Source organism: Centrocercus urophasianus, unplaced genomic scaffold (assembly GCF_019232065.1).
Source record: "Centrocercus urophasianus isolate 14NV4802_14NV808 unplaced genomic scaffold, USGS_Curo_1.0 seq_9, whole genome shotgun sequence".
NCBI classification, from domain to species: domain Eukaryota; kingdom Metazoa; phylum Chordata; class Aves; order Galliformes; family Phasianidae; genus Centrocercus; species Centrocercus urophasianus.
In genome coordinates, this window is record NW_024885532.1 from 30798317 (window position 1) to 30822641 (window position 24325).

The 24325-nt window shown below is 38.1% G+C and overlaps 1 protein-coding gene across 1 annotated transcript in view; it reads left to right on the plus strand.

Moving 5' to 3' along the window:
* USP12 (ubiquitin specific peptidase 12) overlaps window positions 1–23844 on the plus strand; it is a 36714-nt gene extending 12870 nt beyond the window's left edge. Inside the window, exons 3-9 of the mRNA XM_042838957.1 lie at window positions 1850–2063; window positions 4790–5016; window positions 10366–10442; window positions 10649–10732; window positions 13461–13658; window positions 16844–16922; window positions 18894–23844. Of these exons, the coding sequence (XP_042694891.1) occupies window positions 1850–2063; window positions 4790–5016; window positions 10366–10442; window positions 10649–10732; window positions 13461–13658; window positions 16844–16922; window positions 18894–18995 (981 nt within the window). The 3' untranslated portion in view covers window positions 18996–23844. The remainder of the gene's footprint in view (window positions 1–1849; window positions 2064–4789; window positions 5017–10365; window positions 10443–10648; window positions 10733–13460; window positions 13659–16843; window positions 16923–18893) is intronic.
* The last annotated feature ends 481 nt before the right edge of the window (window positions 23845–24325 follow it).

Consider the following 24325-nt stretch of genomic DNA (forward strand, 5'->3'; position numbering starts at 1 on the left):
CACAGGATTTGAGAGAGAAGTATCTGAGAAGCAGGCAGCACTTGCAGCCATCCAGAGAGGCCTAGGCAGGGTGAAGCAGTGGGCCCAGGAGAACCTCATGACATTGAACAAAGCCATGTGCACGTGGATTGTGTCAGCCCTCACTGTCAATACAAGCTGGGGATGAAAGCATTGAACACAGGACTTCAGAGTGCTGGTGGATGGCAAGCTGGACATGAGCAGTGCGCCCTCGCAGCCCAGAAAGACAACCACATCCTGGGCTGCATCCACAGCAGCATGGCCAGCAGAGAGAGGGAGTGATCCTGACCGTACACTGCGTTGGTGAGGCCTCACCTGGAGTCCAGATGGGGAATCCTCAGTACAGGAGGGACGTGGAGCTGTTGGAGTGCATCCAGAGGGGGGCCACAAAAGTAATCTGAGAAATGAAGACCTGATAACAGCCTTTCAGTATATGAAGGGGAGCTATAAGAAAGAAGGAGAAAGACACATTGAAAAGTCTTTTTATTAATTCTTGTTGTCCTTTTATTAATTTATTTCAGTGCATTTTGAGTGTTCTATAAGCTGTATTTCGTATTTCTTTTTTTCTTCAATTTTTTAATACAAACAATGTCCTTGCTAGCTTTCTGATTAACTTGCATAGTACTCCTGTTTGTCACTGAACTGGGAGAGAACTGAAAAGAGAGAGCTTTCCTTTTACTCCAAAGATATAAAGTCTTTTGTCCTTTTTCTCTGTTGATACAACCTGTTCTTAATGAATTGTGAAGGGGAGAGTTTTCTTATAATTTCATGCCTCTATTTGCTAATATTTCATATAAGAATTAAGAACATTATTTTCATATGTTGGAGGAGGTGCGTAGTAGGTATGTGCTTCAATTTGCTGTCTGAGTGACTGCTGCTGAAAGGTTAGATTACTTGCTGACAGCCTTATAAAGAATTTTGTCACTTTGTGTTAGATAATGGGTTTTCCTGCAGGAGGGCTGTATAAAATGAGTGAGTCTTCACTGACAATTCATGTTGCCTTCACAGAAGTGATGGGGAAGTTTGTCACATTGGGATGGGTTAGAGACAGCATCAGTGATGGCAAGACTTGAGGGAAGCTGTGCCTAGGACCTGGAAAGTCAGGGGAAGAGGAACGCTCAGTGTTCTGACAAAAAGAGTTGTGGATGCTCTTAGAGCTGTCTCTGTTTGCACCATTTCAATTCAGTGACCTACCTCATTAAAAATGCCCATGGTCAGTTCTTTTCCTTCCCTCCTCTGTTTGAGACTTAATACCTCTGACATAGCTTCATATTCTCAATAAGCCACGGTTCACTGTTTTAAGAAAACTCCAGAAAGGCAGTTCTGTCACCTAAAATGAGAACTGAAAACATAAGAGCAGGTTAAAGGAGTTACTTCTGATGTTGATCACAGCTAATAAGATGTGGAGAAACCAATTTCTGAGGTGTCTGAGAAGGTCTCTTCTCACAGTACAAAACCATGCTGTATCTATTCTGTACTCTTGTGGTTAGATGAATAGATGTGATATATGGATAGCTATTTTTACCTGGGCAGCTGTGAAATTGATGGTATTTGTTTTGAGCCGGGTTAATGCATAATTCTGTTAATAAATTTACAGGAAGATAAAATTATAGCGTTGATCAAATTCACTACTTCTTTGTTGTTGTCATATTTGCATACAACACACTTCTTACTCTGTGGTAAAGCACGTTTCTGTTTTGTGATCTTAAAAGTAAGGAAGAAATGACTTACAGAAAATTTGCTCATGTGGATTTTTTTGTGCTTTGGATTAAATGTTATTCCCCTACAGTAACACAGTGCAAACTAATAAATCTCTCTCTTATTTTTATAGTTTGGGAATACATGCTACTGCAATTCAGTTCTTCAGGCACTTTATTTTTGTCGTCCATTTCGAGACAAAGTCTTAGCATACAAAAGTCAACCAAGAAAAAAAGAGAATCTCCTTACATGCTTAGCTGACCTCTTCCACAGTATAGCCACCCAGAAGAAAAAAGTTGGAGTTATACCTCCCAAGAAATTTATAACAAGATTACGAAAAGAAAATGGTAACTTCTTTTTTTTCTTGTGTAATATAGCAAATATGACTTAGTTCTGAAGTTGAAATGGTGGCATATCTACGTGTTATGGATGAAAAGTGTTCTTTGTGCTGTAGTGTGAAGTAGAGGTAACCTTAGAATAAGAGTGTAACCTTGGAGCTGTCCAGAAAGAATCATCGTCTCTCTTTGTGTATAACTGAGTCTTCTGTCAGTGTCTGCTTCTGAAATTGCATGCTAGTTTTGTCTAAGAACTGTATTTTCATAATCAGAATTCACTCTAAAGCTTTTGTTTTTGTTCTGAAAAGATTGTTATGATTTGAATGTGGTGAGCAGTCTGCCAAATTGACTGTATGGAATGCACATCGAGGCATCCCTGCCATAATCTAGCTTAAAATCCTATAAATTTTAAGTTGTTAGGTTTGGGGTTTTTTTTTTTTTTTTTTTTTTTCATTTCTTATCTTGATTTACTTCTTAAATAATTAATGCATTTTAAAATCAATAAGCAGTTTTATCTAACTTCTTAATGTAATAAATATCCAGAATTTTTAAAGTTTTCCAGAGATTTTTAACGTTTTGTGTTTCTTATAAAAAAAAAAAAAAAAAAAATTCTTATCTCTGACCTGTGCAGAATAGGAAACTCATTGAGTTCTGCAGTGAGTTTACTTGAATGTCTTTGCATTTCAATGCATTTGTAGAAATAATCCATTATTCTTTCACTATTTGATCAATGGATGTTAACTGTGTAGAGAATGGTTCAAATGGAAAGTAGAAAGTAGATCACAGGAACCGTTACTTTTTTTTTTTAATAAAGTTGTTTGTAATGCTCAGTTATTTAATGACACTCGAATTCTAAGCAGAAAAAGGCAATATTGGAAAATATTCTGTAGAGAGATCAGATGTTCACCTCTTGTTTGCTTTTTTTGTCTCTAGCTGATGATACTCTTACCTCTTCTATAGAATTAAATGGGTAATTTTTTTGAGCAGTGATAACGTGGACATCATATATGCTTTTACTTGCTCATTGTAAAGGTGTACAATTTTGAGCTTTAGAGAAGAGTTAGTTGCAGAAAGTATCGGATAGGTTGGCACTGCATACCTAAATTCTGTTCCAGTAAGCATCCAGCTGTACCAGGGCAATGACTGAAAACATAATCTCCACGTATTCCACTTTACAGTGCTGCTATTCAGTCTTTGTTTTCTAAACCTGAATCCAACATACATCTATTAATTACCTTGAAGCTTAACAGGCTGGGAAGCAGCTACTGGCTTGAGGTCAGCTGAAGGTATACTGTTATGTTTGCTTAAATTTCTTCTAATCATAAAATGAACCAACTGAGTAGGTATCCCTAAGAGATCTGTTATGTGGCATGGTGAAGAATCTCTGGAGTGTTTAACCTCAGGAGATTTGCAGCTTTGATGTTCTTGATTAAATAAAGATTTCGTAGGTGGTTAGATTCAGAGTTGAACTTTTCCTTCTCAAAAATAGTGCTGTAGGTGTTCATTAAATAACCTACTTGATTCATATGCTTGGCTGCTTCATTGCAGCTCTCCAGATGATACAGATTAGCATCACCTTCTCTTGAACTTGCTAGTAATTCAGGTTTTTATGTATTTCAATTCGACGTTTACTTCTGGATGCAATCAAATGAATGATGGCAAAGCTATGAAGTAGTCCCTGTATGCACTTCTGAACTTAAACTTCACTGAGGACTTTTTTTTTTAATGTCATCTTTCCAATCCTGGAAACTATCCTTCCAGTGAAGGCCAGTCTCTTTTAGTCTCGTAATATTCTTGCACTAAAAGGAAATTGGAAGTTATAGTTTTTTGCAATTGGAGCAATTGCTAAAAAGACATCTGTGATATTAGCCCATTATATAGAATGCTTTTCAAATTGGCAGGTAAATTTCCTTGCTAAGAACTCCTGGTCAGAAAGGGAAAAGTGACTGTTAATAAATCAAGTTCAGTGCCGTTAGTTTTTCTTAGTCCTATAAAAAAGGATTTGTCGACTGAGATGATGTCTCAGTTTATTGAAGTCCACTGAAATATGTGCCAGTGATACTATTTGCTGTCAGCTGAGTGAATCCTATGACAACTATGCTTAGAAATGTCAACAAACAACTGTTTGTGCATACTTCTATTATACATTATATATTATCCAGAGACAGAAATGTTCAAATCATTCCTTTGCTTGTAGTTTGTGTTAATCATGCGACAGAATATATAAACCACTGAAATATTTCCTATTCTGAGTTCATTTGTGAAAATATCAATATGTAATGCCATTTGAAATGCCCTTTGTTATCCAAGACATTGGTCTAAGCTTGTCAGAAGTAGAATACCCCTGTTGGAGATCCAAATCCTTATGGACTGACTTCTGGAGTATGGTCCAAAGCAAGCTATAAAATTTCGGGCAGCACTGTATGTGCACCAGTGTTTCAGTAGCAGAGTAATGGCCAAGTTTTCTTGCAGAATGGCTTACTTTTCTGGTAATTCTCATCAGCTATTTACAAGAATGTAAGCTATGTCTTTCTCCACCCCTGAGAATTGTTGGCTTAATAAATGAAGTGCTGATTTTGATGGTGCTTTTACACAAATCACAAATGATTCAAACCTGAAACAAAGACTAATTTTGAAATTTTCCTTTTCTAAAAAAACTTGTTTATGGTATAGCACTAGCCAATTCATTTTTAAAATATCCTGTTTCTTTTTTCTTTTTTTTTTTTTTAATCTTACAGAGCTTTTTGATAACTACATGCAGCAGGATGCACACGAGTTCTTAAACTACCTGTTAAATACAATTGCGGATATCTTGCAAGAGGAAAGAAAACAAGAGAAGCAAAATGGTCGCTTACCCAATGGCAATATTGATAATGAAAATAACAGCCCACCAGACCCAACGTGGGTTCATGAAATCTTTCAGGGAACGTTAACAAATGAAACCAGATGTCTTACGTGTGAAACTGTAAGTCCATATTTCCTTCATAAAGTAAATTCTTCACATTACAGAACTTCGTTTCATGATTCATTTGTCTCAACAGACTGGTAGATTAGATTCATTTCTTTCCTCAGATATCTTACATGTGTATGAATGGTTTTGTTTTTAATTTGCCAATGAGAAATTTCCAGCAGCAGGTGCATGATTTGTATAAAAAAGGTATTGATCAGTATTAGGAAAATGCCCAGTTGAATTTTGTTTGTGTAGTCATAATCAACTTCAAAATTGAGATTAGAGAAGTCTAAGTTGATGTGTTTGTAGGAGCAGTGAAGCCTGCTGCACAGGGATGGGGAGTTTTTCTCCAAAGTGATGTCTTAAAGACTTAATGTCATATTTAGTTGTGCATTCCAGAAATAAACATTCCGAATCAGTTTCCATAGACTTCTAGTTGTGAAATTTAAATCCATTGAAATCATAGCACTGTTGTTTCCTCTTAAATGTCTGCCCACAGAAATTCTTTTCTTACTGGACCATGAGAAATAAGCTTCATTTTTAAGTGAGCTGTGCTAAAATTTTCTTGGAGAATAGTTCTACAGTAGAAGAAATAAGCTATTCTGGAGAAAAACTTATAATTGAATTTTGCCTGCTTCAGAAAAAGCAGCACAGTATGAAAATTACAGTAATTCTCTCATGGTCTGTGCCCTTAGATATTGTAAAAAGCTAAATGACTATATTTTTTGTGTGACTCTCTATACCTATTTGCCTTAATTACATAATGCACATATTTCAGCAATGGAAAGGAGGAATTAGTCAGACGAAAACTATATACTTGTATTTTTTCTGTCTTCTGGAAATATCATCTTTTTGATGTGGGAAAAAAAAAAATCAACAAAAAAAAGTTTCCTAATGTGATATATAATGCAACTGCAGACTTCAGTAGATCCTGATATTTTGAGTAATTTAAGTGCTGATTTCTGCCTACCACCTTTTATTTCTGGTTTATGCTGTCTAGTTATTACTTCGTGGCAACTGCAAATTACTTTTCTTTAGCTCTTGTACTGATTTTTTTTCTATTTACTTACCATAAAATATGTCTTTAGTTTAGTCTCTTAATAGGACTGATGTCATTGCCATTCCTCACTGTGGCATCATGAATTATTCCTGTCAGGATTTTGATCTACGTGCAGTCTTAACACAATCTAAAAATGCTGAAGAATTCTTTGCCAGCATTATTTTGTTAGTTACTGGACCTATCACAATTCTGAGCCTTCCTAATATTGCTTGGTTCTGTTTTTCTGTTAGCTGTTGCTGAATGGGATATGCCACATCTGCTCAAAGCTGGCTAGTTGAATTTTAAAGAATATCACAAGAAGAAGAATATCAGAATATCATAAATTTTCTTCTGTATTCCTAGCCCTAATAATCTGGAATAACAATCTACTAAGCATATCAGCTTCTGTCTGATTAAAACACAGTGAACTGAAAACAGGCACTTAGAAAGAAACACACTTAGACATAGCAAGTATGTAATACTAGTGTGAATAAACACAGTGAACACAAAGACTCTTTAATGCTTATTGAAGGTGTTGGCGGTTAGATTTCAAAGTGTAACTTAAAATGCTATATAGCAGGTTATGCAACAAGAAGTGAGTTAGTGCTTCTTAATGATAAGATAATAACCTTAGCTTTTGTTGTTTTTTTTACTTAAATGTGGAATTTAATGCAAACTGAGATATATTTTGTTTTTCTATTTTACTTCCAAATAGGAATGATCATCTTCTAACCATTCAGAACAGTGCAATCTTTCTAAAAACTGACAGAGCAAGATTTCATTGTAATTTTGGTTGTCCTGATTATAGAAAAGAGTTTCTTTCCAGGATGCACAGACTCACTGTTAACTGTAACTGTTAAGTTACACTAACACAAGTTAGAAATCTGATTGTAAATTGTCTTTATGTTCTCTAGAGGTGATATCCTGTTATGATTCCTTCCCCTTCTGTGGTAAAGATATGAAATATGACGGAGTGAATATTACCTTTTTATTGTGGGTAGTTGATGGGAAAAAAAATATGTAGAAGTTCATTGATTTTTTTTTTTTATTATTTTTTTTTTTTATGGCGTTCTCCTCAAAATTTCAGGAAGTTGTATCAGAGAACCAGAAAATAATGTTATTAACAAAGGGGAAACAGTGTTGGGCCAAAAACATTGGATCAAAATGATGATGGTTTTCTTTTTCAGCAGTTGGTTTTATTCTCATTCTCATGTAACTCTCCATGATATAAAGTTGTTATACTTCAGGCTGAGGGGGTAACATTAAAGAAAATCTCAGTGGTCTCTCATACAGGAGCAGTATGGAGACTTATCTATGTCCTGCTCTCTCTTCTTCCCTCTCAATAAATCATGCCCTTCCTTTCAGCTTCACTGAAAAATAGTTTCTATCTTAGCATATATGGGAGTCTGCAACTACAAGAGTCTTTTTTGTGCATGAGGTAATGCATATTGCTAAGTGAAATTCCAAACCAAAAGTAATACTTGTTTTTTTGTGGTAGCATTCTGAGTTTTGTCTGTGGCACTGGCCATCAGGCTACAGGTGAGCAATCTGTGCAAAATTATGTCCAGGATGTGAGAACAAGGTGTGGTCCCTTTAACTAGAATCATAGAATGGCCTGTGTTGAAAAGGACCTCAAAGATCATTGAGTTTCAACCCCCTGCTATGTGCAGGGTCACCAACCAGCAGACCAGGCTGCCCAGAGCCACATCCAGCCTGGCCTTGAATGCCTCCAGGGATGGGGCTTCCACAACCTCCTTGGGCAACCTGTTCCAGTGTGTCACCACCCTCTGAGTGAAAAACTTCCTGCTAATTTCTAATCTAAACCTCCCCTGTCTCAGTTTAAAACCATTCCCCCTTATTCTATCACTATCACCCTCGTAAATAGCTGTTCCGCCTCCTGTTTATACGCTCCCTTCAAGTACTGGAAGGCCACAATGAGGTTTCCTTGGAGCCTTCTCTTCTCCCAGTTAAACAAGCCCATTTCCCTCAACCTTTCCTCATAGGAGAAGTGCTCCAGCCTTCTGATCATCTTAGCAGCCCTCCTCTGGACCCATTCCAACAGTTCTGGATCTTTCTTGTGCTTGGAGCCCCAGGCCTGCATGCAGTATTGCAGATATGTTGGAACTCCAGGTATAGAATGTTGGAATGCCTGAATTCTACATCACTATTCAGCTGCATATATTGTGTTAGGAGAACTCATGAGGGTTTTTGAATAGACTGGGACTTCATTCTGCAAATGATGAGGTTTTCTGACCATGTCCATCTTCATTTTACATCCTGTATATAGTTGGAATACATAGCATAGAAGATAAGATTACTTTAGTCTGAGGATTTGATGTTTACTGGAAATAAATACATGATTTATAAGAAAATAGTAATGTTTATTGGAAATAGAACCTCTGGAGAGAAAGGGGGCATGGTTAGAATGGGAGGTTAATTTTATTTATTTATTTTTTTTTTTTGTAAAACTATGTGAGTAAATTGGCAGTTCAGATACTGGTGGCTGAAAAAAACAAAGAATAGCAATTTCTGAACTATGAATATAGATGGAAAAAATGCACTTGATGAACCATAGAATGGCTTTTCATGATCTGAAATGCACAACAGCCAGTTGTTGTGCTGACTTTCATTTTCTCCTGCCTTTGCCAGTGGGAAAAGGGAGAGAACTGGGGGGGGAGAGGAGTGGAATTTGTGGTATGAAATAAAACCTACTTACTGAAAAAGAGAAGGAGGCGAGATATAATAATAATGTTACATATATATGTGTATATTTGTGTATATACACACACACGATTGCTCACCTGCTGACTGATAGCCAGCCAGTCCTCAAGCAAAAATTGCAACCCTCTGGCTAATCCCCCCTCCTCAGTTTTGTAGCTTTTTTTTTTACATGGTGTCTTATGGTATGGAATATTCTTCTGGCCATTTGAGATCAGCTGCCCTAGTTGTGTCCCCTTCCCCTAGGATTTCCACTAGACTCCTTTGCGTACCACTCTTAAGTTTGGTAGTTCTGAAAGCGATGTTTGCAGTGGGTTGTTTTGAAACATGGCTCATCTCCATGCTCCTAAACTGTAGTACTTCCCAGGAGATGGGAAACACACAACCCGCTGAAGATGCGGGAGGCTTCTTTTCCCATCCAAAAAGCATCTTGAAAAATTTCTGGAAGTCTAAACTTAAACATTTAAATTATATTATAGACCTGATGCATACTGGTGTAGCAATCCATTTTCTGTGTGTGCACTTATTCTTGGAAATTTATCTATAGAAGAGTGGGAGGAATCTTTCCCCAGTCCTCTCACAGATATTAACAGAAGATTCTAACTCAACTCCATTTTGTTTCGCCAGTTATGTTAGTTCTCAGAAGTAGTTGTCTTGACCAGCTGTGTTTTTGTTCTTCGTGTATGCTGCCCTTAGCAACTGTGCCCTTCTCGTCTCTTGAGTCAAAGAACAAGTTTTCAGTACTGCAACCAGGCGTGTTTTCTAAAAACATTCACCTTTGTATGTAGTAGTCATAAAAGGCAGTAGACATTCTCACCAGCAGCACTGAATATCTCAAGGTACAAAAGGGAAAGACTACCAGATGCTAAAGGAGAGACACTAGCTATTTCATGAATGTTTTAATAATGTTGCTGATTATCAGGACCACTATGGATTTCATCCATCACCATTTTTCAGGATTTGTGATGAAATTTCTTCTTTGATTACATTTACATTTAGTCTGGGGTAGAGGAGGCTGAAGGGAGACCTTATTGCCCTCTTCCAATGCCTGAAAGATGCTTACAGAGAAAACGAGGTTGGTCTCTTCTCACTGGTGACAGGTGACAGGACGAGGGGAAATGGCCTCTTCTGGCCTGCCTAAATCAGGGGAGGTTTAGGTTGGATATCAGGAAGCACTTCTTTACAGAAAGGGTTGTGAAGCACTGGCATAGGCTGCCCAGGGAGGTGGTTGAGTCACCATCCCTGGATGTGTTTAAAAACCGTTTGGATGTGGTGCTCAGGGACATGATTTAGCAGAGGGTTGTTAGAGTTAGGGTAGGATGGTTAGGTTGTGGTTGGACTTGGTGGTCTTTAAGGTCTTTTCCAGCATGTACAACTAAATGATTCTACCTCTTTGGGCACATGTACGTTTCCCTCTTTCTGAACACAATTAGAAACAGAGATCTTGCAAGTGTCTGTTGTGCTAAGACATTTCACTTGTAACAAGTTTTGGGAAGCCATTATAAGGTAGAAGATTTATTCTGTCAGGAGTGAAACTGGTAAAGAGTTGAATGAGTTTAACAGGTTTAAACCTTTTAATCTGCGCTTTTTTTTTTTTTTCCCTGCAGATAAGCAGCAAAGATGAAGACTTCTTAGATCTTTCTGTTGATGTAGAACAAAATACTTCAATTACTCATTGCTTAAGGTAGATGCAAAAATCTGAACTATATTTTTCCTGTCTTTTTTTGACCTTGAAAGAAGGAAGTAAAATTAAAAGCTCATGGACATTTGACTTAGCAAATTTTAGTTTGTGTAAGCTTAATAAAATGATGGGGCTTTTTTGCATACGTTTATACATATGTTTTAGGTAAGAAGCTAGTATCTCTATAATGTTTTTTTTTTTTCTTTCAGGGGTTTCAGCAATACAGAAACTCTGTGCAGTGAATACAAGTACTACTGTGAAGAGTGCCGCAGTAAGCAAGAAGCACATAAAAGGTAGGTTAGATCAGAAGGAAGAACAATGCAAGTATTTTCATGAAAATACTCGTGTTTCTGCATGTGTCTGTGTGTGTATGAGGCAGGAGGAGAAAGTGCTTTCTCTACTAAATGTTCTCGCTCTTCTTCCTCTAAAGTGTCACTTGGTTATGTTTCTCTTACTTCAGTTCCGTGAGCCTCCTTTTGTAAGTAATGAGAATCTATCGAGAGTGTTCTGGGGGGCCTTTGATCATTATTTATTTTTCTCATTCTAAAAGTAATATTCTTAAGGCCAAAAATAAGATAAAAAGAGAAGTTGGGCTATGAGTGATGAAGGAAGAATTGCTGATAATGATGAAATTTCACTGATTTTTTTTATGGGACTCTTTGCATTTCTGTTCCTCTGAATAACTAAATAATTTTTACCATTGCTGCAAGAAATGGTTTGATAATTCTGACTGAATTGGTGAAAGGTCTTATGCTTGTAGCATTACTTTCTGAGTTTTTACTTAGCTGTGGTAAACATCTGTATGGCAGTGCTCATGGAATGCATTAGAAGTTCCATGGAAATCTGGAGTTCATTTGTGTAAAATATTTCTTGTCTGTCTAATATTTAATTTAGTCTTGTTTACATCTTTGAAAAAAACCTCTTGATTCTATGTACTGTGCTGTATTTTTTTTTTAATCTGAGAAAGGATTTGTCTGTGCATAGATGAGTTGAAGGGATGGGAACATGGAGCTGGGGACATGCTGTACTGGTTATACCACTGGTTCTTGTTTGTGAGTTTACCATAGATTTAACATATGGCTTTTGGCATGTTTCATCTGCAAAGTCTGCATTCATATGTTGCTTAAGCTTACTAACTGATGTGTACGAGGGTGGTTGTGAACTAAGGTCTGTCCTGTTGTTTTCTGTTGCCCTAGCTCTTTTTCTTTGTGGGAGGTAATATGATCCCTAACCATTAATAAGTTGTGTTGACATAAGCCTGTACTGTAGGCATGGACATACTGGCAAAACACAGCCTTTTCTTGTTTTCAATGTGACTGGTTTTACTGCAGTCACAATTTTCTTCCATCTCTATAGCATAATGTTTATCCATCATAGTGTCTTCTCAGCTAGCAAAGGTGACTTTCTTCTCTGTGGAAAGAGCTCCTACTATCAAACACAGTTCTTTTATTAAAAGAGGACTTTAATTTTGCAAAAAGAATCAGAGCAGAAATTATATCCATATATCAGTAATAAAAAGTAACTGTGCTTCTGCCGTCAGCCCTTCTCCAGCATTTTTCATTTCCTAGTTTCCTTGCAGACAAAGGAGAAAAATTGAGTCTAGCAGGGTTTCCACAGCTACTATCAAGTCTATTTTTAATGAGAAAAAGGGAGGGAAGGATTTTGTCCATAGTCCCTTATCTCTTGAAAAAGAATTATGCTGTACAAACATATTTACTGACATTGCAAAAATGCAGTCTTAGTAGACACATCTGAAACCTTCATTGGGCTGTACTGTTGACACTTTGGAGCTACTTTGATGGCTCAAGGCAGTTTGATAAAATTATGTGCCTTAGATCAGTACAGCACAGAAGGAGAGAACTCTAGCTTGGTTGCTATTAATACGGGCAAATTTATCTCCCAGAGAATTTAAGTCTCTGTTGCCAGGTCAGCTATGGTTTACTGATGTGAATTTGTAGGCACTGATGCAAAATTTTACTCCCTCAAACTAAGGGAAAGGGGCCAGCAAGCCATCAATAAAATTAGGTTATCACTTTCAGGCTTTGACTTCAATAAAATAATGCTGCAATGTTTGTACAAAATTACTGTGCTAGAGCTTAGCATTATCTTGTCTTGGCAGCATGAGGTGTGGGGAATAACAGTGTGCTGTCTGTATCTCTTGGTAGTGTTAAATGAAGGGCTTGATGTGAAAACTTGAAGTAGTATAAATGTGACAAAGTAGTATTGCCTTTTCTAAAACGCTTGTTTGACTTGACTGGTTTAATGGGAAATTGAACTGTAACAGAATCTTTGGAACAACTTTGGTGCAGTATCTCCACTGTATACTAAATGGTGTTTAGGTTTGCTTTTGGAAACTCAGGAAAGCTATAGGGAGGTATGTCTAAAATTTGCTGTGTTAGTTTAATTCTGATAGGTAGCTAAACTCCACCACGTTGTGCTCCTGTTCTTTTTCCTCGGGACACGGGGGGGAAATATGTTGAATAATTTCATGGTAGAGATAAGGGAGATCAGGGAAAAGGCACTCAGCACAAGGAATATTGATGTAATTTATTGCTTACTGCTAACACAGTTGCACACGGACGAGAGCAGTGAGAAACTAAAGCCAAGCTACAAACACTTTCCCCTATCCACCCTCTCCTACCTCCTTCCCCCAGGGCAGCATGGGGCTGAGTCAGTCCATAATGTCAGTCTGTGCTGCTGCTCTGAGGTCACTCTCTGCCCTGCTCCATGCATGCTCCTCCTCCCATGGATGTCATTCTTCCCAAACTGATCCCACATGGGCTTCCCACAGGCTCTAGCTCTCCAAGCACTGCCCCTCTAATACAACTCCAGTTTTAGTTTAGCAGTGCAGAACAAATTCAGTATTTGTTACATGGATGGTGATGATTTGAGCACCTTATTAATACTCGCAACGTTTTTTTAAAGACTTAACTGTGTAAGTTACTTGTTTGTTAATGTCAGCAGAATTGTTTGCCTCAATACTGGAAATATTGGTTTTTGTTTGCTTGTTTTTTTTTTCAGGATGAAAGTAAAAAAACTGCCTATGATTCTGGCTCTCCATTTGAAGAGATTTAAATATATGGATCAGCTGCACAGATACACAAAACTCTCTTACAGAGTAGTTTTTCCTTTAGAGCTTCGTTTATTTAACACCTCAGGAGATGCCACCAATCCTGACAGAATGTATGACCTCGTTGCTGTGGTAGTTCATTGTGGAAGGTAATAACAGTATATTATGAAGGAGATTTTTGTATAAAAGCTAAGGTGTTTTTTATTTTTTTTAATGAAGGAAAAAAAAAAGAAAGAAACTCGCAAAATCACATAGCTAATAGCATTTAAAGATCTCTTAAAAATTTCTTAGAAAACAAAGCATTGTGAGGAGGTGCTACTAATCTGGACAGAATACATGGCCTTGTTGCCACCACAGTTCACTTTGGAAAGTAGTAACAATGTATTCATATGAGTATTTATGTGAGGCTAACTATATCAAAAGAAAAATGAAACGTATCCCATATCATACAACTCTAATAACAGATTCTCCCTAATCCAGACCTACAAATTCTTTGAGTGTTGTTAACAGGTTAAGGCAGTTCCAGAGCTGCATTAAATACTTGTTCACTTTCAATTGCGTGGTTCAGGTAAGTGCATCATTTCCTTATCTGAAATCTGCTTAACAATCAGGGTGCTCTTAGAGTTCTTTGTTCATGTTGCAGTTATGGAGAATTTTCTTGTCTGCCCTAAACTGAAGAGCAGTGCATTATCACAGAGTCACAGAATCGTAGGGGTTGGAAGGGACCTCCAGAGATCATCGAGTCCAACCCCCCTGCCAAAGCAGGTTCCCTACAGCAGGTCGCACAGGTAGGCATCCAGGCAGGTCTTGAACATCTCCAGAGAAGGAGACTCCACCACCTCCCTGGGCAGCCTGTTCCAGTGCTCCGTCACCTCACTGTAAAGAAGTTCTTGCGCATGTTTGTGCGGAACTTCCTGTGCTGCAGTTTCCAGCCGTTTCCCCTTGTCCTGTCTCCACACACTGCTGAAAAGAGTCTAGCTTTGCCACTCTGTCCTCCACACCTTAGGTATTTATAGACCTGGATAAGGTCCCCTCTCAGTCTAATTTTCTCAAGGCTGAACAGACTCAGTTCACTCAGCCTTTCCTCGTAGGAGAGATGCTCCAGGCCCTTCACCATCTTCTTGGCCCTCCGCTGGACTCTTTCCAAGAGATCCCTGTCTTTTTTGCACTGGGGAGCCCAGAACTGGATGCAGTACTCCAGATGAGGTCTTACCAGGGCAGAGTAGAGGGGGAGGATCACCTCCCTCGACCTGCTGGCCACGCTCTTATCAATGCACCCCAGGATGCCATTGGCCCTCTTGGCCACAAGGGCACACTGCTGGCTCATGGCCAACCTGTCGTCCACCAGGACACCCAGGTCCCTCTCCGCAGAGCTCCCCTCCAGCAGCTCATCCCCCAACCTGTACTGGTGTATGCAATTATTCCTACCCAGATGCAAGACTCTACACTTGCTTTTGTTAAACCTCACCTGGTTTCTTACTGCCCAGCTCTCCAGCCTGTCCAGGTCTCGCTGAATGGCAGCACAGTCTTCAGGCGTGTCAGCCAATCCTCCCAACTTCGTATCATCAGCAAACTTGCTGAGGGTGGCTATCCCCTCATCAAGGTCATTGATGAAGGTGTTGAACAAGACCAGACCCAACACAAATCCCTGAGGAACACCGCTGGTTACAGGTCTCCAACCGGACTCTGCACCACCAACGACCCTCTGTGCTCTGTCAGTCAGCCAGTTCTCAACCCACCTCACTGTCCACTCATCTATCCCACACTTCCTCAGCTTTGTTATAAGGACATCGTGAGTGACAGTATCAGGGTAAAATCAGGCTGAAATCAGGGTAGACTGTATCCACTGCTCTACCCCCATCCACCCAGCCAGTGACAACATCATAGAAGGCTACCAGGTTGGTCAAGCATGATGTCCCCCTAGTGAACCCGTGCTGACTACTCCTGATTACTTCCTTTTCTTCCAGTTGTCTGGAGATGGCATCCAGCACAAGCTGTTCCATCACCTTTCCAGGGACAGAGGTGAGGCTGACTGGCCTATAATTGCCTGGATCTTCCTTCTTGCCCTTTTTGAAGACCAGAGTGACGCTGGCTATCCTCCAGTCTTCAGGCACCTCCCCCATTCTCCAAGACCTCTCAAAGGTGACAGAGAGTGATTCAGCAATCACCTCTGCCAGCTCCCTCAGCACCCATGGATGCATCCCATCGGGTACACTGATGCTGCCTAGGCGCTCTCAGACCACCTCTTCCCTGACTAAAGGGAAGTCTTCCATTCCCCAGACCCTCTCACTAACCTCCAGGGTCTGGGATTCCTGAGGGAGAGTTTTTTCATTGAAGACAGAAGCAAAGAAGGCATTCAGTATCTCCGCCTTCTCAGCATCCTCCGTTACCAGAACACCCCCGTCACTTAGCAGGGGAGCCACATTCTCCCTAGTCTTCCTTTTTCTGTTAACATACTTAAAGAAGCCTTTTTTATTATCCTTTATCCCCTTTGCCAGATTCAATTCCAGGTGGGCTTTAGCCTTCCTCGTTGCATCCCTGCAGACCCTGACAACATTCCTGTATTCTTCCCAAGTGGTCAGACCCTTTTTCCCATTTCATGGACCACCTTCTTCCCTTTGAGTTTGTGCATGCTCATCCTTGCTCATCCACACAGGTCTCCTGCCACCCTTTCCTGTTTTCTTGCTCACGGGGACACACTGATCCTGAAGAAGAGCTGTTTAAATGTTGACCAGCTCTCACAGGCCCCCTTAATATATAGGCCCCCTCTAATATATAATATAGTTATAATATAATTATTTTAATTATATAACTATAGCTGTTTTAGTTTAAATTGGAAACCCTTTCATTGCTGTAAGGATTTTTCAATCTCCCAAATTATTAGTTTAACTTAGTTGTTTTTTTCTTTATTTTTTCCTTAACATTCAAACAGATAAAGAGATATCATATTGAGACTGTAGTTGAACTATGTGTTTTTCTTTATGAAGATTGTGAAATTCTTTGGGATTTATTCAATCTTATGAAGCATTAAAATAATTTATTTATTTCACATCTCTATTTCTATTTTATTTCCCTTCATTTATGTCTTCATGCCTGGGCTGCATAGTCCTTAATTTTATGTATAAAACATAGGTGTGTAAGGTGTTGCTGAGAAAACTGTTTGAGTTGGTGGAAAAAAGGAAAAGAAACATCCAAACAGAAATTATATGGTAGCCCATTTAATTAGTGTTAAATGCTACTTACTGCAAGGAAAAAAAGCCACACGCTTTAGTGAAACATATTTGTACATTTGTGTGTGTTGTGATCTGAATTCTTCTTTAATTGTATTTTACAGTGGCCCTAACAGAGGACATTATATTGCAATAGTGAAGAGTCACGATTTTTGGTTGCTTTTTGATGATGATATTGTTGAGGTAAGCTTTGTGTAACCCTGGATTTTTTTCACATACTTATCAGAGCACTTGCACGCAGTATGAGTATATATATTCAATGTCTGATCTATTGGGCTGCATCAGTCTGGTAGTGTTAGATGGAGTGACCTGGATGGTTTCAGAAAAAAATGGAACAAGAGTTAAAGTAAACTGAAACCTGTCAGATTGCAATGTAAAATCTAGAAGTTAATCCTTGAAAAATCTTTTGCTTATGATATTGTTGCTAATGTTAGCCATGCTTCTAGGAATTCAAGAATTCCTAACAAGTTAATAAATAAATAAATAGCTTTTAACTAATCATAGAATCATAGAATAGCCTGGGTTGAAAAGGACCTCAAAGATCATTGAGTTTCAACCCCCTGCTATGTGCAGGGTCACCAACCAGCAGACCAGGCTGCCCAGAGCCACATCCAGCCTGGCCTTGAATGCCTCCAGGGATGGGGCATCCACAGCCTCCTTGGGCAACCTGTTCCAGTGCATCACCACCCTCTGAGTGAAAAACTTCCTCCTAATATCTAACCTAAACCTCCCCTGTCTCAGTTTAAAACCATTCCCCCTTGTCCTATCACTGTCTATTTTCTTCAACAGTCTTGACATTGTCAGCTTTTTTTTTGTCAGTTACCTTTTATTCTTTATTGAGGGGAAGAACAGTCACTGTTTTAGATTGTTTCTGCTTTTTGCTTGTTCTGTCATCTTTTTCTCCACCTTGTCCTTGCTTACGCAGCAACAGAAGTATGATTATGCTGTCCAAATCCTTTATTAAATTTAATTAAGCCTGTACAATGAATAATTTTCATTCTTCCTTACGATATACAAAACTGCATAATTAAAAACAAGGAAAATGAGCGAGACAGGTATTAGACTTACAGTGTTAATTGGCAGAGCAAGTCAAGGGTAGTAAGAATTTCTTGTCACCAAGCCGCATTATGGATTGTTTTTCATGTAGTGAATGCCAAACATGGAAATATGCAGGGTTACTGGGGAAAGTTAAAAAGGATTGCTTGTATGTCTTATCAAGATACACTGTAAATTGAAATACCTTGATAAGGTCAGAAGTTCACTTTCCTCCAGGGAAAAAAGAAGCTGCTGTGGTAGATCTCATATAATTTCACAAAGTGCAGTCTTTCCAGTTCCAGAGCAGTAACACCTGGAATTTCTTGTGGTTTTTTCCTTTATTTTTTCCCTCTGAGCCCTTCTAAGGAGGAAGGAAAGAATCTTTTCTCTTCCCAGATCTTAAGCATCTTGCTGTCTGTTATTCCCATGACAAGTTGGAACACTTGCTCCTTCCTGAGAAAGATTCCCATTCTTACAATGGAAATGAGGTTAAATAAAGTCTAAGTGAAGGAAGAATTACCTTTCAGCTTTTTTGTTGTTTGTAGCCTAATTGCCCTTGGCATAGAACGTCAAGATAGCTTGCTTTTAGTTTGTTTCATATGCTAAGGTGATGAAAATCAGCGTATACTCTTTTCACTTTACAGATATTTAAAATCTTTCCACAAAATTTGAATGAAGAACTGAAGAAAAAGTTAACCTTCATTCTCTGAGCTCTGATTTTTCTCATCTGCAGTTGATCAGCTTCCAGTGTTTAGGGTTAAAAATGATAAGTTGTACATACATTCTAGATAGTGAATTAAACGTCTCAGCACAATATTGTTATTTTTAAAATTATTCCATGTGAAACCTGTGCAAGCAGTGCACCTCTGGTTGCATTCATAGGTTCACCTAATCCTTAAAAGTGAACACGCATCTGTGCATAACCTGTGTATCTGCTACCATCTATGCAGCTGATGACAGATAGGAAACTAAAATTTAATCAATTTTAAGAGTTATTTGGATTTCAGAACTGTATCTAGTACATGGAAGTTCTTTGAAAATAGTTTCTAGAGTGGAACTTAATGTGATGTATGTTATGCAAGATGTTCTTACATTAAGTGTTTGGTGTTTTACATACAGAAAATTGATGCACAAGCGATTGAAGAATTCTACGGGTTGACGTCAGACATCTCAAAGAACTCTGAGTCTGGTTACATCCTCTTCTATCAGTCTCGGGATTGAGGGGGAGTTACAGTGAAGAGAGATTGTTACGCCTCGCATCTTCTCTATCTTGGATTGGAGCAAGCACTGAAAGAAAGGAAGCTGGAAGCTCCAGGGGCAGTAGCACAGTTTGCACACGGCTAAGCAAAGAACTTGGGATTTTTAAGACCTTTGTATCATTTTCATTTTATTTGCTCAGGTATCATGCTGACTGCACATCTCCACTGCATCTCATAAGCAAAAAAGAGATACCAGCCACTCTTGCAGGAGCTTTCTGTTAGGATGTACTGTCTTCAAATACTGGTCCTAATTCAAAGCCTATTAAGGTCACTGGAAAACCTTTCATGGAATTCAGTGGAATTTGAATCAGATTCTAGCAGCACTGCCAGATTGGTGCAATAGGAGCATTAGAGATCTCTATTTTATATAGACTTCACATGTAAGAGGTAAAGGACTCTTTGTAAACTTAATTTCCTGTGCTTAATTTTGAAAGAACGAGGCTGGAACGTTACTGTGTAAGCAAAAAGATATATCTGGGCCCAATTGCCTTCTTGATAGTAGTAGTTTAACCGAAGATACAAACTAGTGTCAGGGAGGCAAATTATGTCTTGCTTCTCTGAAGAAGCTTACGTTATTTATAATGTATGATCGGGAACAATCAGTCAAGATTATGGCTTTTAGTCTCCGTATGGGGAAAGGTTTGGTTTGTAATAGCATATGTTTATTTATAAATTATTGTTACTTAGGATCTTGTTACTTAGAATCTCATTTATTCTAGCTGGTATTGGGGATTTTATGTATTAATTTGAATTAAAACTAATTATGTTTAAGTGTTTAAAAAAAAAAAGAGAGAGCTGATATAAAGTCTAAAAGCAATGCCTGCAATGTCTTTAAAAATGAGTAACATAGAGAGATTTCCTTCTGGAGGAACTGGTATCTAAGTGGGGTACTTTTATTAAATCAGAATATTATCTTTCCATTAATGTGTAAAAAGTGATCAAAATAATACATAGAAGACTTTAATGAATGCATATCACAAGAAAAAGGTGGTGTGGTGGTGGTATACCAGTCTTGATAGTTCTTTAATTGTTTGTTAATGTCTTGTGCTCTAAGCAATTTGGAACCATTCTCAGAATATCATTCCCTCTCCTAAAAATGGATCCACTTATGTTACTTATGTTGGTCACGTGGGTGACTGTCTCAAAAACCACTCAAGATCTCAAGTACAAATTGTGTCTAAGCAATAAAAAGAAATAGGCTTAGAATTTCATGAGACTGGAGATAAACTACAAATTCCTTTAAAAGTAGTATAAAGAAGAGGATTTTTCACCCCTAGGGTGAAAAATTCTGAAACCAACTGCTTATACTTCACTTTAGGTTTATGAAATAGCATTAAGAATTAAATCTTGACAAAACACCTGATCTGTAATAAATGTGAACTACTGTGATTTGACATTCTTCCTCTTAACAGTACTTTGTCTGTCAGTAGCTGAATGTAACTTCTGGAAAGTGGGGGGATATTCATTCCTGATGATGGCAATCAAGTTTCGGATGTCCTTGTCTCCCTTCTTCAGCTAATGATTTCTACCTTATTGTAGTTTTCTAAGGTCATTTTATTGATACTGTTGCAAACTTTAAAAAGAATGTCTCCTGTCTGCTGCTATAACCATTTACTTACCTGTATCTTTTAGCTCAGGAAATGACTTCACCTATTCACTCAGTTGAACTAATCTTTAACAGGGTCACTGAATAAATTGGGCTATTTAGCAACTGTCATACTGTAACAAACTGCTTTTGTAAAACACAAAGTTTCTAAAGCCCTGGTTAGGCTAGAACACTTTTATATAAAATCATTTATAGTGATCAAACTGTCTAAGAACCAGCATTGCAAAGTAGAGCTTCAATATTGTGGGGGATGCAGAAAATACAATTGGATTTTTCTTAAGGAATTAAAATAATTTTAAAACCTTTTTTCAGCTTTCTGTGGGAAAAGGGCTAACAGGTGAGGCAGTTGATTAATGCTGCACATTAAAGGATGAAGTCCTTTGCATACTAAAGGTACAGTATTGTAAAAGAACTAAAGAACTGTCGTGTTTCTTTTTTACTAATTGATAAATGTTTGGTCCTTCTTTTTTTGTGGCGTAGCTCAAAGCTGAGGCTAGTTGCTAAATACTTTATACCCTAACGAAATGTAAAACACTTGTGTTTTATTCACTGGTTTTACTTCTGCAACTTATTTTTGTAAGACACTGACTTTTATTTTGTGTAGGGTTTTTGAGATAGTATTCCAAATTATATATTTCACTTTGCTTTTTTTTTTTTTTTTTCAGCTGAAATAATTGTAATTTCTCAATTAAGCTATTATCAGAAACTGCAACTATGTTAGAAAAAGTAAAGAAGCAGGGAAGTGCAGAATATAACTGTTTGGTATGTAAAGCAGTATGGAATTATTTCTTGACTATAATACAGGGGGGAGTGTGGGAAAGTTGTCATTTGTTGTAAATGGTGGAAATGATTTGCTGTGTCACTATGTAAAATGTTAATTGGGACTACGGTCCTCTATTTTGTATATTGGAACAGAAACTAATATGAAATAAAATATGTTCTCTAAAGGTAAGTACTGCACCCTTTGCAGAGCCCTCATGGTCAGTCTGCTGTCTTCTGTGCTTTTCAGTGTTTCACACCCTAAGTATCTGGAGTGTCCTGTGTTAGGCTGACAGCCCTGAGCTGTGGGAGGAACGTGTTTAAATGCAGTGCCTTTTATATCTCAGTTTGTTGTTACAAAAGTAGTTCTATGGCAATTACATTTTTCATGATGTAGTTCTCTAGAATTGGTTTTTAAGTCGATTGTTGGTTTCTGAGTTAGAGAAGAGAGGGAGTATTTTGGAATACTGTTCTTCCTGATTTCCTCTAAAGATCAGAACTTTATAAAGAGTGCATCCAAGTTACCTAACGGGTTGCCACTTTGTGGGAGTGGAAGCTGAAGGAATGAAAAGTCAGAGTATTTACAGAGCTAGCATAAGAGAGAAGTGACTGACCAAAGAACTGGAACTCAGCATCAGAACTAAAAATGCTCCTGATGACAATATCCAGTGTGATTTGGTTTCAAGTCATTTTCCACTTGGGAACTCTACTGTTTGTAATGAATAGACATAGTACTTACAAGCAGATCGTACCCTGCTGTATTTCAAGTTGTGATTACTACATCTGTGGCCTTTCACTGTGTGGAACAGGGACTTAATCATTCACACACGTACCTTAACATTGAATTATGTTGTCAGAAGTTTGTCATGTATCAGTTTGCGTATCTTTAGGTGAAATTCAGATGTTAGCACATAGGGATTTTATACCATTTCAGATCTGCCTTAGTCATCTGCATGGACTGGCAGCCAGACCACAAGACCTGCAGAAGGTCTGCATCCTCCTGGAGCAGCAGCTCAAAGCTGACCAGGACATCCTGGCATGCTCCCCATGTCTCTGTCTCAGCGTTTCCACACGCAGCATTGCATGCACTTCTTGGTGCATATACGTGTATAACTTTACATTACTTTGGTACTTTTTTTTGCAGTGATGTTTGTAAACCTGAAGTATGTGAGGCCACTAGTTACTTTCACTATTAAAATGAAATTTTTCTTACGTTATTTGGCCTGGTCTCTCAGCTGTGGGTCCAAGATGACCAGTGAAAGCATCTTTTTGAAAGAAATTTTGATATGTGAAATCTTCAGTTTTCATTTAGCAAAAATTAATTTATTTCAAGATAAGTAGGTACGTATGCAACTTTTCTTCTGGAAGTTTAAATAATCCAGATGCAGATAATCCAGATGCAGCTTGTTTGCTCTCCTAGAGTGGTTTTACAGTCTAAGTTGTTCAGTTTTTCCCCTCATGTTTGTCTGGATTGAATTGAAGATTATACTGAAATCTAAAATCAGTCTTTGCTTTCCCTCTTGATGTGAACATTTCATGGGCTCTAACTTGTGAGGTTTTCAAAGCCCTCTAACTTCTCACAGAACGATGTGAGATGTGGAATACATCAGTCTCTACATGCAAGCCTCCAGATACTCAGTTATTACTGGAATTAATATTCTCCATCATCTGTACTCAAGGGCTGTCCATTTTGCTGAATCCTTGCTTCTGATTGATTGTTACAGGTGAGCTATGCAGGTCAACTGCCGTGCAAACAAACAGTGGCTTCATCTTTCAAATACAGAGATCTCTGAAATCTGTTTCCAGTTTTATTAATAGAGTCTGATGGGGCACAAATAACTTTGTTTGGTCTGTATTCAAAACATTCGCAATGTGTCTCTTTTGAAGTAAGCCAAACCTCACAATGTGCTATCATGGTTGATGAGTTCTTTTTGGGGGAGCTTGTTTAAGAACGTGTTGGATATATAAGGAAGATTGCAGATAACATCAGCGTTAAAAGGAACTGCATAATATTTTTCTTCCCAGGAGCTCAAATGAATTATATTCTTCCTTTTCCTCTAATGGCTTGTGATTGGCTCTACATAAGAGTTTTTAAGGAATCAGATAAAGGCAGAGATGCTGCCTGCCAGCTCTCTGTATAGAATTCCTGATGGCAACATCAGGGAGCTTTAATTACAGGAGGATCATATCTGCATTCCACAGGTTATGTGAACCAGGAGAGAGGTTGCCTAGCACGGATCTTGCAGAGAATGTGGAGAGGAACTTCAGTATTTTCATAAGTAATTGTAGATTTAATAAAATAAAAATAAAATTTAAAACAAAAAAACCTAAAAGGTAAAATACTACATTTTATATGGATTTCTAGTGTTTTGGGGGAGGTAGGGTGTATTCAAAACACTGTGCCATACTCTGGGCTTTTCTTCCTTATTAAAGAATTGTGCTTTTTTTTGTGTGTATGTTTTATTTGTTCTTTAGGTCTGCTAAATAAGTGAACTCCATTTCAAAGTGGAGTCCAATGCTTAACATTTCTTGCATTGAAAAGAGCTGGAGCTGTTTTGTCTGTCCCTTTCTGGTGAAAGTTCTCTTCAAATGCAGACATATTTGGAGTCATGGCATTGAATAAATGCCACGATTTTGAATTACCTTTCATTGTATTTTTAAAGAAATTCTGGAAGCCATTCTGCTTTTCTCCCTAGCATTGTTAGGGAACCTGAAACATATTTAGAAAATGAATTTATTTTTTTTTAATAGAAAATACCTTCAGATTATTTTAGAGATTGCTTGAGTTCAGCATGGCAATATTACAGTATTATTAGAATGAGCAAAAGAACCATTAGGAGCTAGATACCGAGGAGGGAGAATACAGTGGCACTACCAAACACAGTGCTAATAGGACCCAGGTTTTACTAAGATACATTTCCACAGAA